The sequence below is a fragment of the Ixodes scapularis genome, unplaced genomic scaffold (genome assembly GCF_016920785.2).
Source record: "Ixodes scapularis isolate PalLabHiFi unplaced genomic scaffold, ASM1692078v2 PGA_scaffold13__105_contigs__length_92229423, whole genome shotgun sequence".
NCBI classification, from domain to species: domain Eukaryota; kingdom Metazoa; phylum Arthropoda; class Arachnida; order Ixodida; family Ixodidae; genus Ixodes; species Ixodes scapularis.
In genome coordinates, this window is record NW_024609839.1 from 12,421,934 (window position 1) to 12,436,580 (window position 14,647).

At 49.1% G+C, this 14,647-nt stretch overlaps 1 protein-coding gene across 1 annotated transcript; it reads right to left on the reverse strand.

Moving 5' to 3' along the window:
- Positions 1 to 5,809: 5,809 nt before the first annotated feature.
- LOC121835516 (putative nuclease HARBI1) lies at positions 5,810 to 9,123 on the reverse strand. The gene is made up of 3 exons (XM_042289772.1): positions 8,611 to 9,123; positions 8,071 to 8,212; positions 5,810 to 7,042 (listed from the first exon to the last, which is right to left on the reverse strand). The coding sequence occupies exons 1-3, from the start codon at positions 8,974 to 8,976 to the stop codon at positions 6,423 to 6,425; spliced, it is 1,128 nt and encodes a 375-aa protein (XP_042145706.1). The 5' UTR covers positions 8,977 to 9,123; the 3' UTR covers positions 5,810 to 6,422.
- Between the last annotated feature and the right edge of the window lie 5,524 nt (positions 9,124 to 14,647).

Below are 14,647 nucleotides of genomic sequence, written 5' to 3' on the forward strand. Positions count from 1 at the left end.
CATACAGCGCTGTGAAGAAGTACACCATTCTTATATGAAAATAAGCTTCCCACCAGTGAAATTTCTCAAGTTGGACAGCCTTGTTGTAAGTCAGGCACGTTAAAGAGAACCCTGCCCAAGTTTTCATAGACACTCTTACGAAGTTGTTTCATCCGTACAATAGCGACTTCAAGGTATATGTGTAGAAACTTCCCAAAGTGCAAACATTATGTGAAGAAACTGCATTTCAAAATTGACGTCCTCGCAACCCCCCCTATCGGTAGCTGCTCTACCGGCAACAATGAAAAGAACTATAGAAAGACCGCTGAGGCCACATAACGTAAGACATGGTGTCCAAGATTCGCCATGGACAGCATTGTTGGTAGTTGGACTTGTTTGTGCTCACTCTTTTACTCAGTCTGTCGATTGACAGCTATTTAGAGTGCATGATAGGAACTATTTGTGCTGTAGACATAAAAACATGTACATGTTGCCCCCCCCCCCCTTTGAATCTGGCAGGCGAGACCACTCGAAAATGTTTGAGAGTAGCTGTGTAGAACTGACATGTTCTAACATTCTGATGACACAATTATTCATATTAAAAGGTATGCTTAACCGAAATTCGAAGCTTGCAAAACAACACTGGGGCGGTAGGCGGGACGCTGCAAAACCCCCAAAACATCACACATAGAGCATTATTTCTAACGGATGGCCGTATTTTTGGAAACATGTGGGATTCAACAAGGCCGACGAGACATGTGATGTCGCGATTCTCATTCCCTCTCCTCTAGGCTTCATCCCCTTAAGCAGGTGAACCGAAGCGGGAATGAGAGAAGCGAGGCCGCTTCCCCTCATTCTAAAGTGTACCAGGAGAAGTATGATGTCACATTTCTTGTTTGATTGTGCCCTTTCCTTTCCAAGAATACGGCCATCCGTTTGAGATATTAATGTATGAGTGATGTTTCGGAGTTTGTAGAGCTCCCATTCAAAGCTTCCGCGGCCTTATTTCATGAAATCCAAATTTTGGTCCAGCATCCTTTTAAACAAGCTTTTTCAAATATTAGCATAATGAACATACAATTGGACAACTTGCTAACTCACAACAGCATCCTCCCGATGATGCCGTACAAAGGTTCTGTCACACGCACCAACCGAGGGGATTGCTGCAAGTCCATCCACCCTCAACTTTTAGTCACCTTTGAGACTGAAGAACTGCTGTATGAGGCCCGTCCAGCCACTGCGCACACAAAGAGAAACACGGGAAATAACACTCAGTGACGAGCAAAGTCTCTGGGCGGAAAGCCCTCCATGACAAATGAGCACTGTTGGGTTACGGCAACGGCGTAATACACAGGTTCTGCTTCTTGGATGCCTTCACCGCTGCGGTGGGTGGTCGTAGCTAGTCGTAGCAGATAGTGTCACGTTTGTTGCTCGTACCAAAACACCAAAGCCGTGTAGTATTCTTGTTGCCGAAGTTCATAAGCCTACGTTCCCGGTCTACACACATTACACAAAGCCAGCCACGAGCAAAGCTAGCTAACCCCGTTTCTGCTTCGGCGACAAGCCGCCAGGGTGGTGACACCGCCGCTGAAACTTCTGCCTCGGCTCTTCAAACCAGGGCCCCTCAGTGCACAAGCATGACACTTGCTAGGCTGCTCTGCCTGTACCAAGTGACACGCGCCCGCATGTTCCCTCTCATAATTCTTCTGACTGTACGTGCCCCGTATTGTACACGGCCATACTGTGCACATGGCGAAAGTTCCCTTTTGAAAGTGCTCCACGGTCGGCTTACAATGCTGCGAACACATAGCACATGACCACTATAGGTGACGACACTTGGGACACTTGCCATCCGTCGTGGCGCAAAGTCGCTTTCTCAGTCGTCCTCACAAGGGGCGAGGAAAGGCAGGCACTGCATAAAAAAATCAATACATATTATAACACTGGCTGTGGCAAACTAGTTTCAAAGATGATACAGTCATGTCTTCTTAATATGGACACCTCCGTACTATAAAAAGATTTTTTTCTATAATGTAAGGTGTTTATATGAGAAAATTAAATTTAAAACAAAAATTGGATAACAAGCATAACCAAACAAACAGTTTATTCAGCTAAAAGATAATGAGATGTGAGTTTGCTCTATCGCTTTAGAGCCGTTTAACATGTAGCACTACTGTCGTTTACAAGAACAGATACCCAGGCTGTAAAGTGATGATCGGCTGAATAGCAAAAGATGTTGCACTGTATGCACAAGCCGGATGTAATTGACACTTAGCTGCCGGCAGTTAGGATCCTATAATCTTATGATCGCAGACGGGAATTACATCTGGTGCCTACGGCTGGAATAATGTCTCGCTTCGTAACAGAAAAAGCACAAAAAAAACACAGGATGGAGAAACCGGGTGTCACAAATTCAGGCTTCTCTTCATTTTTTTAAATACTTTTATGATCTTTTTTTTGGACCACTTTAAGTGTTGGTACGGTCAAAAAGGGGGAGTGTGGTGCCACTTTTAATCTCAGTTCGTCCCGTCGTAGTTCCTTTCTAAGTCCCCAACGAATTTGCTCGTTTGCGGAATGGGTTTTTGTTAACGGGCGACGTAGATCATCCCAGGTCACAGTTTGTGGCTTTGACCTCGCGGACGGAGGGGTGCGTATGCTGGCTCGCGTATGGTGCCGATTTGACATGCAGGGGCGCCGCCGGGATACAAAGATGTTTACGCTGGCTAGCACGCTTTTTGAAGGCGGCGGCTTTGCTCAGTCTGCCGCCTGTCGTGTTCTATGTATCGGCGATAATTGATGTTTTTGGACTCGTACGGGGGAATGGATGGGCACATATGTTTGGTTGTCTGAAAAATGTAATAGGTTTTGCCATTTGGGTCGTTGCTGTGTAGCTTTGTTTTTCTTGAAAGTTGACTGACCCGAAAGGCGGGGAAACGGGAGGTTGGTCGGTAGACGAGCCTATAAAAGGGGGTTCGGGAACAAAGAAGGTAGTCCAACCCCAGAGCTGGCCGGGTCGCTACTCAACGTGGTTACTCCCTGCAGATGAGTCTTGGAACGTGTAATTTTTGGCTTCTGCCCTGCCTGTCAGACAAGTGTTTGAGTTTGTTGTGCTGAAGCGTGTGTGGCTGTGTGGTGCGCGGTGTCGACCTCATCAAGCCTCTAATTGGACCGCTAAACTTCGAGACGCCGTTCTTCGGCCGACAACTCCAGACTATGGACTGCTCTGGACTCGGCACCTACCGGAAAGCTAAGCCTGGTTTTCTAGGACTTGTCTACTGCATTCTCTGGCTCTGAAGTACGAATTGTTGAATGTTGGGAAGATTTTTACACAGTGCTACTTTCTGTCGCGACTGTTTTGGGGGATTATCCCATGTGTGTAGCGGTAACGTTCGAGCTCCATCTCGGTTTGCTCTCGTTGTTAGTGTCGGGTTTTCGTCACTGTTTTGTTGGCTTATTCCGGTTTTATGAGCGTCGAGTCTTTTTAGTATTAGTTTCTGGCTCGCAGGGCTCCATAGCTTTGAGCTGGAGTGTGGTTTGTGTTGAGTGCTCTATTGCCGTGTACAGCTTAGTTTTTCACTTTATTAAATCTAATCTTTTGTTTGCTTATCCTCCCTGTGTCATCATCTTTCTCTACTGATTATACACCAGGCGTGGACCTAGCGCTAGTCAATGGTCGAACTTAGCTCTCTTGTTCTTTTCCCGTAATTTCTCGTTTATTCTCAGAGTGGATCATTGAATTATTTTTATTAATTTGAACCCCACTCCGTGACACCGAAACAGATGGGAAAGCACCACAACGTATTAAACTCGTCGAACATTAAATGTTCTTGAATTATATCTCACCCATGCTTGCTACGTGATGAAGCCCAAAGGTTAGTTCAATGCCAATCAATATTAAATGTCTTTAGATGGGCACCTGCTGCCCGATCATGGCCTTTATTGCAAAGCACTGTTCACACATTTGCGAGTCCTGCAGTGCCTTGTGGAATGGTGGGCGATACTTGCCGTTCCGCAAGGCACTGCAAGACAGATCAGGCTCAACTTTTAAATGTCGACGTGCTTACGGAATGCTGCAGCAAACCAATCATTCGCCGAGGGAAAAAGAAAGGAAGCTGCATGCCTCCGTGTGCTCATTGCCAGTGTTTTCTGCTCTGCTATGTACCCTGCTTGTGTGCTGTGATTTGCAAGCCAGCGCGGGATATATTTCCTTGATTTGTTTGTCTGTTCAGCTGTGCGAGGTTGTGATTGAAACAACCAAGAAGTACAGACCGCCATTCTTTTCATCAAGCTAAGGCTTCGCTCATCCGAACCGGGGACGATGACTGCTGTTGTTTACACGATTTTCGACAGCTATGTAGAGTGGCTTTGTGTTTAAAATTGCAATCCTAAGGGCAAAAAGAAGTTACCACAGACAATATTGCTAAAGGTTGATTTCAACTGGCAGGCTCTGGCTACAACCACCTTAATATTCATTCAACATTGTTTGCATTTCTACTTACCCGTGATCGCTTCATTTGCCAAACACGTTAGTGGCCGGTCACCTTACCAATGAAACTAATGTGCTGGTGTCTCCGGCGAAGAATTCCCTCAGGGCTACATGCAATGCACAACCCAGTTTGTAGCCCGTTGTGACTGAAAGCTTTCACACTGGGGAAACGTTGTTGTCACAAACGCAGTCAAAGAATGCGATAGGATTGAGGGAACAGGGGGATTGTCCAAGTTGACTGACTGCATGAGCATATGTTCCTATCGTCACCGTGTTTCCTCCACGCAGGCGACGGAGAAAACGATATAGAGACTCCTCGCGCTTGCCAATGCCAAGTTTCTCTAAAACGTCGAAATACGAGACACCCAGCAGCGAAGTGTCGATATTGCCGGAGAGAGCGGCGGGACAACAATCAGCGCAGGATCGCGGCTTCGCCACTCTTATGCGACGGTGTCTTCGGTTTCCGCTCTCTGCAGCTTCCACCGGGACGCTAGCCGTGCCTAATTGTGCTAGCTTTGAGCACCACAGTTCATAGGGTTCACAGCGCCCGAGCGAAAGCTCGCGCAAAAGAACCGGCGAGCAGTCGAGTCGTTTCCAATCGACGGGGTGGCTAAACGCCGGTTGTGTGAATCGGGCTTAACGCCTGAGCCGGCTTGCTCAAAGCAAATCTAACGTTCTTGAATGTCATGTAATAAAAATCTGAGACGTGCTACATTCTATACAAACTTGATAAAAAAAATCAAACACTCACCTTCGGCTGCTACGTCCGCCGTACCGCTTCAAGGCAGAAGCAACATGGCGCTCGACGTTTTGGGGTGTTGGGCTGGGGTGTTTTCAGTGTTGCTTACACGCCTAGTCGTGTAAACCGAAACCGAAACACCAATTTTTACTACCCCAAGTAATTTTTTGACGATTTATCACTAGCAGAGCGTGTAAAAATATGCTAACGAGTGAAAATGGGGTGTAAACAGGCGAAATATTACATTTTCGCTAACAGTGCAGCGGAGGGGTCGGCGGAACCAACGGGGAGCGCGCGAGTGACGGCTGCTTTAGTCAGAAACAATTTTTTTTATATTTCGAGAACTTGCTATTGCTGTGCTCAAATAAGAATGTTTGGCGCAACATCTGTGATAATTCTTTCAAAGTGGTCCAGTGTTTATATGGTGGTATGCTAGTCAGAGAATAGATATATTTTTTTTTCCTTTCGAAATTTAACTATTGTGCTCAAATAAGACCAGAGTGTTCAACAAGATATCTGTGATATATACTTAAGATTGCACAATTGCTTACATGGTTCCAGTCGATGCTCAGTTTTACTTCCAAGAATGAAATATTACATGCCATGTTATCACACTTTTATTCATGAAGTCACAGGTTTTTCTTTAAGAAATAAAGCAATTTTCAAAACAAACTACATGTGCACTGTCTTGAGATAACACAATCACCTAACTTTGATGAAGTACCATAAAAGAGATAATAAAATGGAGCAGAAGGCAAGACGCTTTGAAGCATTTGTAAAATGAAACAATGTCCATGACAACAATATCCCTGGTTCAATCAGCAACTAAGAAAGCAATCTCCGCAAAAACAAGCATTTCTTTCTAGAGGTAGTCTAAATTACTTCTGAGTTCTTTGCAGGGGCAATCCAGATGACCTGTTGGTCTGGCAACAAAACCTCCGAACCTTTTCTGTCACTGTCGACTGCGTCTCGTGCCTTTTGCTCATAAAAATAAAAAAAAAAAGGCTGTATCGATTTCACCGCGATGCACTCGACACGTATCCGGAGGCAGCACGCTGGCTGTGCGACGAACTTCACAAGGTGTAGGAGCTGAAGAGAGTATGTAGCTTCTGGACGGCCATGACTGTGGAGCAGGAAGCGAAGTGTGCACTTTACGGCTTCCACGGGGAGGGCTTCACTGAGGGCAAGGATGTGACGGGGTCCTTGGTGGTCAGGACCTCAGTCGTGGTGGCGAGAGGTTCCCTGTCGCTGGCGGCGTCCGTGCTGGGCACCACCGCAGCGAAAGCGCTGAGGGGCTTCCCGACGGTGTCCCTGGTGGTCGGGACTACCGTCGTGGCGGCGGACCCCTTGCGTGTGGCGCTCCGCACGGGCACGTCTGCGGCGGGTTCCGAACCGGGCGACAAGGCGCTGCCTCAGAGCCTTCCCCCTGTCCGAGAGGCCGACCGGAAGGCCGACCGGAGGGCCGGCAGGAGCCAGCCTCTCGGGAGCCGACGCTGACCTCTCCGAGCTCGGCTCAGAACCGTCCGAGCTCGGCTCAGACTCCAACTCTGACTCTTCAGGGTCGGAGTCTGACTCCGGTTCTGGCTCGCTCGATGCAAGGCAGATGTTGTGGAGCACTGCACATGCCGAAATAATGGCGGTGGCTGTTGAAGGGTGGTAATACAGAGCCCGGTGCCTTTGCAGACACCGAAATCTGTTTTTCAACAGCCCGATGCAGCGCTCCACAACAGACCTGATCGAGGAATGCGCCTTATTAAACCGGCCGCAAGCGGTGGAGGTCGCGTGGTTCCCGGAGACAGGGGTGATGAGCCAAGGCTCCAAGGGGTAGCCGCTGTCACCTGCACATGTAGAGGATGGAACATATTACATTCTTTACTTTTTAAAATAAAAGGCAAGAAAACAGCTGTGTGCAGCTATGTCAATAATAATGTAACTTAAGTGTTACTTAAAAGTGTGTTAATATTTCTGCACTACAGTACCAGTTTACACTATGATTAATTAGCACCAGCTTGCCTGCAAACTCCCTGTTATTTCATGTAACTATGTGTTTTCCTGGTGGGTCGTATGGGATGTGTGCACGATTCCTTAGGGCTGCTGTGTTGTATGCAAGTGCATTATTAGGCCCTTGCATCCGACAGTTAAAAGCTCTGTTGCTTTTGGGAGTGTGGCCGTGACCTTAGGCACGGGCAGAGCAGAACACGCTGGCCTTGTCTTTGGCAAGCAAGGGGATAAGGCGCCAGTTCGACGAACCTCTTTCCTAATCCTCGGTGGAGTTGGAGATGGGGAAAAGAGAGGGGGTGGTTAGATTGGAAAGGAGTCAGGTCCTGTTGGGACACGGAGGGTCTAATAGGAGGAGCTATATAGGCAGACCGAAGAAGAAGGGTCAGGGAAAAGAATCCAGTGTGTCGGACAGAGACGACCCGAGGACAGACTTGCCGAGCCCCAAGTGGCCAAGGAGGAATTGATACCATTCCGTACAAACTGACGACCGTCAAAGCGACCAGGCGAGCCCCCAGGTATCAGTGAAAGAGCTCCAACTTCATGCAAAAACCAACCAGCAAGAGGGTACAGGCAGACAGTAACAGTGAGTGGGCCGAACCGGACAGCGACTCGCACTGCGGTCGCATGCCTTCCATAGTCTATCACTGTCGTGAGATTGGTGTAGTATGGCTTTCGTAGCCTGCAGAGTGTGAGAGTTATGTGGACATAAACAGAGATTAATGGCCAAACTTTGGATGTTGTCTCACTTCAAGGAGTTCCAGCAACTGTGTCTGTGTGCCTCACAACAAGCACAGTACGTGTGGTACTGTGGCTTTCAAGCAGTGGAAGCCACCGTGTGCGTAAGGAATGAATTTAGTATGCTCACCAAGCAGGAACCGGCCGTCGCGTGGCACCTGCCCTTGCTCGAGTTGGTTTCGGAGCCAGGAAAATTGCCACACGAAGGAGTCGTGCACCGACCCGGGATACCGTGGGTCGATGCACATTATCCGGCAGTCGGCGTCACACACCTGAAAGTGAGAGAGATATTGACATGTAATTACCTGAATCTACAAGTAGTAGATTGTACTTATGGTTCACAAAGCAGTCGCAATTTCAGAACCTTTTAAGTTATTTTGTCTGACACATGCATGTCAAGACACCTTCCTGGATGCAAGGTACGACTAACTACCTTGAAACAAAAATAATGTTGTTTTTTTTTACGGAAGCTTGCACGTTTTAACAGACAAGTATTATTTTTGGGAGAAGAGTCTCACGGCTCACATGCTACGTAGAGCACACGCTCGCGCAGTCGTGAGACCCCACAGCCCGCAGTCATAAAACGGCATACTTAAACCGTATCGGCAATACGTTTTTTTTTTCTACAGATTTGGGGCGCGTTTTGACAACGTAACATGAGTGTACTTACCACCATCACGTTGAGGGCGTAGAAGTACTTGCGGCACCAGTACGCCGCCTTCGTGACGGTGGGGTCGTTCTTGGACGGGCCGACGATGGAGACCATGGTCCCGTCCACGCAACCGATGACGCCGGGTATCCTGCCGAGCAGCCTGAAGCCCTTCTCCGCGTCGAACCTCTCGCCCGGCGTCTCGGGGAAGTGGATCCAGCCACGCTGGACCCCGAGACGACGCACGATAGCGACGGACACGGCGCGGACCGCAACGCTGACTGTCTTTTGGTCCCGCGCTACGTGTTCGTCGCTCGCCACCATGCCTTGGAAGCTCCCCGTGCCGTAGAAGCGCAGTGCACACAACACTTGAAGCTCCACAGTCATGACCGTCTACGAGGTACGCACTCTCCTCACCTCCGGTTCCTCGCGAAGTTCGTCGCACAACCACCGCACCACGATCTTGGGCAGGCGGTATTGCTTCCGAAAGATCTCCTCCGGGAGCTCGAATGCATCGCGGTGTTCCCGATACAGCCTTTCGGGCGAAAAAAAAAAGCTCTATTAAAGAAAAAGTCGAATTGACGAGACGGCGACGCCTCGCCGCCGAAAACATGCTTCCAATGACACCTAGTTCCGAGCAAGTACCTTTTGAAACGTACTCGGTACAAAACGAAACGTCATTTTGTTGTCACGTCCGGTAGCCGACTCCGCCCAGTTTTGCCGACTCCGCCCACATTTTTCTAGGGAAATTACGTCACTTTTGTTTCCAACCAATCAGACGTGATGACGTCACTTCCGTGTACTAAAAAAAGGTACATGTACAATGTCGAACCTAGCTATCCAGTAGTGCGACTGTACATAGGCCAGGTCAGAACCCGTGTCGTCTGGGTTTGTGGCGATTTAGCTCTGCCATAACCCAGGAAGGAGCCAGACATCTCATTTTTCTCCGACAGGATTCACAGTGGTCCCGCTGGAAGGAAATGAGATACATTTAATTCCCTCATGAGCTACAATGGAACTAAATAGCCACAAAACCTTTATCCATGACGACACACACGCAGCACCCGAAACGAAGGTGTGGGATGGCGATATGCGATGCCATTAAATGACAAAGCAGTACAACATCATGCTTGTGTTTAATAGCTGTTAAAGTGCATGGCGGTTCTGCAATAACCTGCACATTATGTTGAGAAAACTAACTCGCAACTAGCAGCATGGTTTTGTAAAAAATATTGCTCGGAATTTTTGTGCGACGCTTGATGTCCCCAGTATTTAGGTTCATCAAAATTGAGTGCTGAAAAACATTGATTCAAGGCTTTTACAGTACCTCTTTCCTCATTCCATTTCATTGAATGGCAGTGACATCACCATAGGAATTGAACAAAGAGTGAAATCTGCCACCTTGTTGGCAAACATACCTGCTGAAGGTGGCCACGAGATTCCCTTGTCACCACTTGGTCACTTGAATAAGCCGTTAACTATTGTATCAAGTTGTACTGTGTCAGCAATGTTGTAGCTCTGATGCTCGTCGGGCCAGGTCTCTTTCAGATGTGCATATTCCCGTCGGAGAGTACCCCATCGCCATGGAAGCTGGTATGACTAGAGTATAAATACATTAGCCAGAAAATTGAACAGTCAGACAAGCTAGGCCACATGCCACACAATTCTACACAAGGAGACTAAAAAAAAAAGAAAGCAATGCAACATTCCCTTTACAGGGCTGTGTACCTCAACTCTCCTCCCTAGCCCTGTGTGGACCAAGATGTGATGTGTGCATACTTACAAGTTCAGACGAAATGGAACAATCTACCTATGCCGTCTCTATAGTTTTGCATTGCAAAGGCAAACCATGTTTTTATGTCGGCAGTCACAAGGAGACTACAGGCATAATCTGAGGTTCTTTTTCTTTTTTAGAACACAACAATTCTGTAAAGCAAACCCACGTTACAGCCTGTACCATGTCTAAGTGAGGTGACTTAAATTCTGGTTGCTCTCCTGAATGTCTGTAATAAAGCACTGTACACCTAGCTGTGCTATAGCATTTCTTTGTTAAAGGCTACCCAGCAGCACAAAGTGAGTAAAGCACAGCATCCTTTAGTTGTCTAAGACCGGAGAATGAACCTCTCACAGGGGTGGTTGTGCACGAAAAACACAATTTAGAAATGTATAACAATGAGTGCCGGCCGGATGTAGATAATACGACAGATGTATAATTTATGACGCCATCTGAGCGTATGTACAGTCAACAGGGAATGAAACCCGAATGCTGCAACGCGTGGCCATCAACACAGGCTGCTCCACCTGGAGGGCCCCTGAGAACTAATGAAAATGCACCGGGGTGCCAGGCTGCGTGTCCTACTAAGCTGTGCTTGACCCTCGACCACCGGCGAAACGCGGAAGTCCCAGATACGCCGCGCGAGGGTCGAGCACATCTTAGTAGTGTCGTGTCCAGAGACTGAAAGAGGTCTGGCAACGCTGGGTCGGGGGCGGGACGCCATATTAAAAGGGCGGGAAACAGATGTTCGTCTCGATCTCGTCTCTAACGTTCTTGGAGGTCCGCACACGGTACACGACATGGTGGCAGCGGTGGCGTGATAGACCACGAAATCTCGAGGACGCCTGGAGTCGGTTTCCGATGTCACAAACCTAGTCGGGGCCTTCTCAAGCGGGAAACGCCGCGGCACAAACGGACGAGGCCTCGTTCTTCAATGGCGCGGCACAAGCGGGCGGTGTTCCGGTCTTCAACCCGTTCGCCGTCGAAACTCCGGAGAAGCTCGACTTTAGAGAGCCAAACGACTGGAGGAGGTGGATCGCACGATGGGAACGCTATCGCATCATCTCCGGGCTCCATCTACGAGACCAAACGACCCAGGTGAACACATTTCTCTACGCGATGGGTCGAGAGGCCGAGGACGTTCTATTTTCACTGAAGCTGTCAGCGGACGAACTAAACGTCTACGATACGGTGAAAGACAAGTTTGAAGCGCACTTCATTCCTGATACGAACGTCATATTTGAACGGGCAAAGTTTAACATGAGGAAACAAGAAACGCACGAGACAGCGGAAGCATTCATAACAGACTTGCACAGGATGGCAGACACCTGCGACTACGGAAGCCTCAGGGAAGACCTGATCAGAGATCAGCTAGTCGTGGGGCTCCTAGACAAGAAGCTGAGTGAGAAGCTTCAACTGGACGCAAGACTGACTCTACAAGGGGCGATTGCGGCAGCTCGGAACGCTGAAACAGTTAAGCGTCAACAACACGAACTGCGTGGTCACGAGGCAGCGCGTGCCGACGCCGACGAAGTTGATAAGCGAGGAGGCCGTTATTGTCCACCGCACCGCGAGCATTCAAAGCTACAGACAGCGTCAGAAACATCGTGGTCCTGCAGATGGTGTGGCGGCACTCTGAGACATAGCAAGGCGCAATGCCCAGCAACGGGGAAGAAATGCAATGGATGCAAGAAAACTGGCCATTTTCAAGCGGTGTGCATGGCCAGAGAACGTCCAACAGACCTACGCCCAAGCAACAACGGGAGGCAAAGAAACTCCTCTGTGGACGAGCTATTCGTGGGACAGGTGCTACACTCAGCGAACGGACAACCATGGACGGTAAGAGCCAGAATTGGACAAAAGACGCTGACATTCAAGGTCGACACCGGTGCGGATGTCACGGTGATTCCAGCCACGGAATACGATGAACGTGCCATGGGTACCCTGACGGTGGCCAATGACAAGCTTCTCACGGCAGGAAGAGCACACCTCCCCACCCTTGGACAGTTCATCTCGACAATCCAGTGGAATAACAAGACAACCCAGCAGAAAATCTTTGTTGCTGAAAGTCACTGTGCGTTACTGGGACGTCCAGCGATTCAAGCCCTCAACGTGCTTCCGGCACTGCATGAGGTCAGCAACAGCAGCCATTGTCCGAAGGAATACGAGTCGCTTCTGGAGAATCGTCTGGGAACAATAAAGACGACGTACAAGATCGCACTTCACCCTGATGCCAAGCCCTTTGCGATCACATATCCTCGACGTGTGCCTATCCCAATCCTTCCAAAAGTTCGTCAGGAGATACAGCGAATGCTGGATTTGGGAGTGATCCAACAGATTGAGCACGCAACGGAATGGTGTGCGCCTATGGTGGTTGCAAAGAAAAAAGACGACAGCCTGAGGATCTGTGTCGACTACACAGAGCTCAACAACCAGGTCATTCGGGAGCGCGTCATCATGCCCACAGTCGAAGAGAACTTGGCAAAGCTCGCTGGAGCGCGCGTTTTCAGCAAGCTGGGCGCAAACGCGGGTTACTGGCAGGTTCCCTTGGCACCTGAATCCAAGGAACTGACAACCTTCATCACGCCCGTAGGACGCTTCCAGTTCCAACGGCTGCCGTTTGGTATCTCAACAGCACCTGAATTCTTTCAGAAAGAGATGCTCCGAATTCTCGAGGGAATACCAGGTCAAGTATGTCACATGGACGACATATTGGTGTTCAGAACTGACGGGCAGGAACATGACAGGAACCTCGAGCAGGTACTCCAATGTCTGCGCAACGCAGGAGTCACCCTAAATAAGAACAAATGTCAGTTTGCAAAGAACAAAGTCAAGTTCTTGGGTCACATCCTGGACAGCACAGGCATCACAGCTGACCCAGAGAAGACAGCAGCTGTGAGCAACATGCCAGCACCTGAAAACCTGAAGGAGCTAAGATCGTTTCTAGGAATGGTCAACCATCTGGCGAAGTTCCTTCCCATGATGGCACAAAAGACAAGGCCGCTGAGAGACTTGCTACTCAGCGACGCAAGTTGGTATTGGGGGGAACCACAAGAGAGCGCCTTTCAACAAATCAAGGCCGAACTTAGTACGACTCCGGTCCTCGCTTACTATAACCCTCAAGCGCAGATAACCCTTTCATCAGATGCGTCATCATACGGGCTTGGGTCCGTACTGCTACAGGAAGACCAAGACGGGAAAAGACTTCCTGTGGCTTACGCTTCTCGAGCCATGACGGAAGCAGAACAGAAATACGCTCAAGTAGAAAAGGAGGCGCTAGCTCTCACATGGGCGTGCGAACACTTCCGAATGTACCTACTAGGATTGAGATTTCATGTGGAAACGGACCACAAACCGCTGGTACCGTTGTTCTCAACGAAACGACTAGACGAGATGACGCCACGTCTACAACGGTTGTGGATGAGGGTCCTGGAGTACGACTTCACAATATCTCACACACCAGGCAAGGAGATGCACACCGCTGACGTACTATCGCGGAAGCTCCACACATCCCAAGCAAGCCACATAGACGAGGAACCCTACATAAAAGAGTATGAGCTCTTAGCACTTGAACTCTTGCCTGCGTCATCTGAACTACTCGGGAAACTCAGGTCCGAATTGAGTAAGGATGTCACCACGGCACGGATCGTGCTCTACTGCAAAAGCCAGTGGCCGGTGCTCACAGACTTGACACCAGAGGCACGGAAGTACGGGAGCGTGGCATCAGAACTTACCACAGTTCAAGGGCTCCTGATGAGAAACAACATACTGGTTATTCCACCTGTAATGCGGCAAGACATTCTCGAACGCCTGCACAGTGGACACCAGGGCATCGTGAGATGTCGAGCCAAGGCGAGGGACTCGGTTTGGTGGCTAGGCATCAGTCAACAGATCCACGACTACGTCAACATGTGCCCTACCTGCCAGAAGTTCCGGCAACCAGGTGCGGAGCCTATAATTCAGACACCTCTGCCCGAACGTCCATGGCAGGAGATCGGTATGGATCTGTTTCTGTTGGATGGGAAGAACTACTTGGTAGTCATCGACTACTTCTCCAAGTTCTTTGAGCTTAAGCAGCTCCACAGGACGACGTCAAAGGATGTCATCGAGGCACTGAGTGAAATATTCGCACGATTTGGAATCCCGGAGGTCATTCGTTCCGACGGTGGACTCCAGTTTGCATCAAGCGAATTCAAGTGCTTTACACACAAGTGGGGAGTGCGACACGTAACGTCAAGTCCCTACTATCCCCAAAGCAATGGCGAGGCAGAAAGAGCCGTCCAA

Bases quoted from the DNA above. Each gene is read 5' to 3' on its own strand.
- LOC121835516 (XM_042289772.1), bottom strand. From the start codon at position 8,976: ATGACTGTGGAGCTTCAAGTGTTGTGTGCACTGCGCTTCTACGGCACG. The intron at 8,213-8,610 runs GTAAGTACACTC...TCTCACTTTCAG, and splicing joins ACGCCCTCAACGTGATGGTG to GTGTGTGACGCCGACTGCCG. The intron at 7,043-8,070 runs GTGAGCATACTA...CTACATGTGCAG, and splicing joins CGACGGCCGGTTCCTGCTTG to GTGACAGCGGCTACCCCTTG.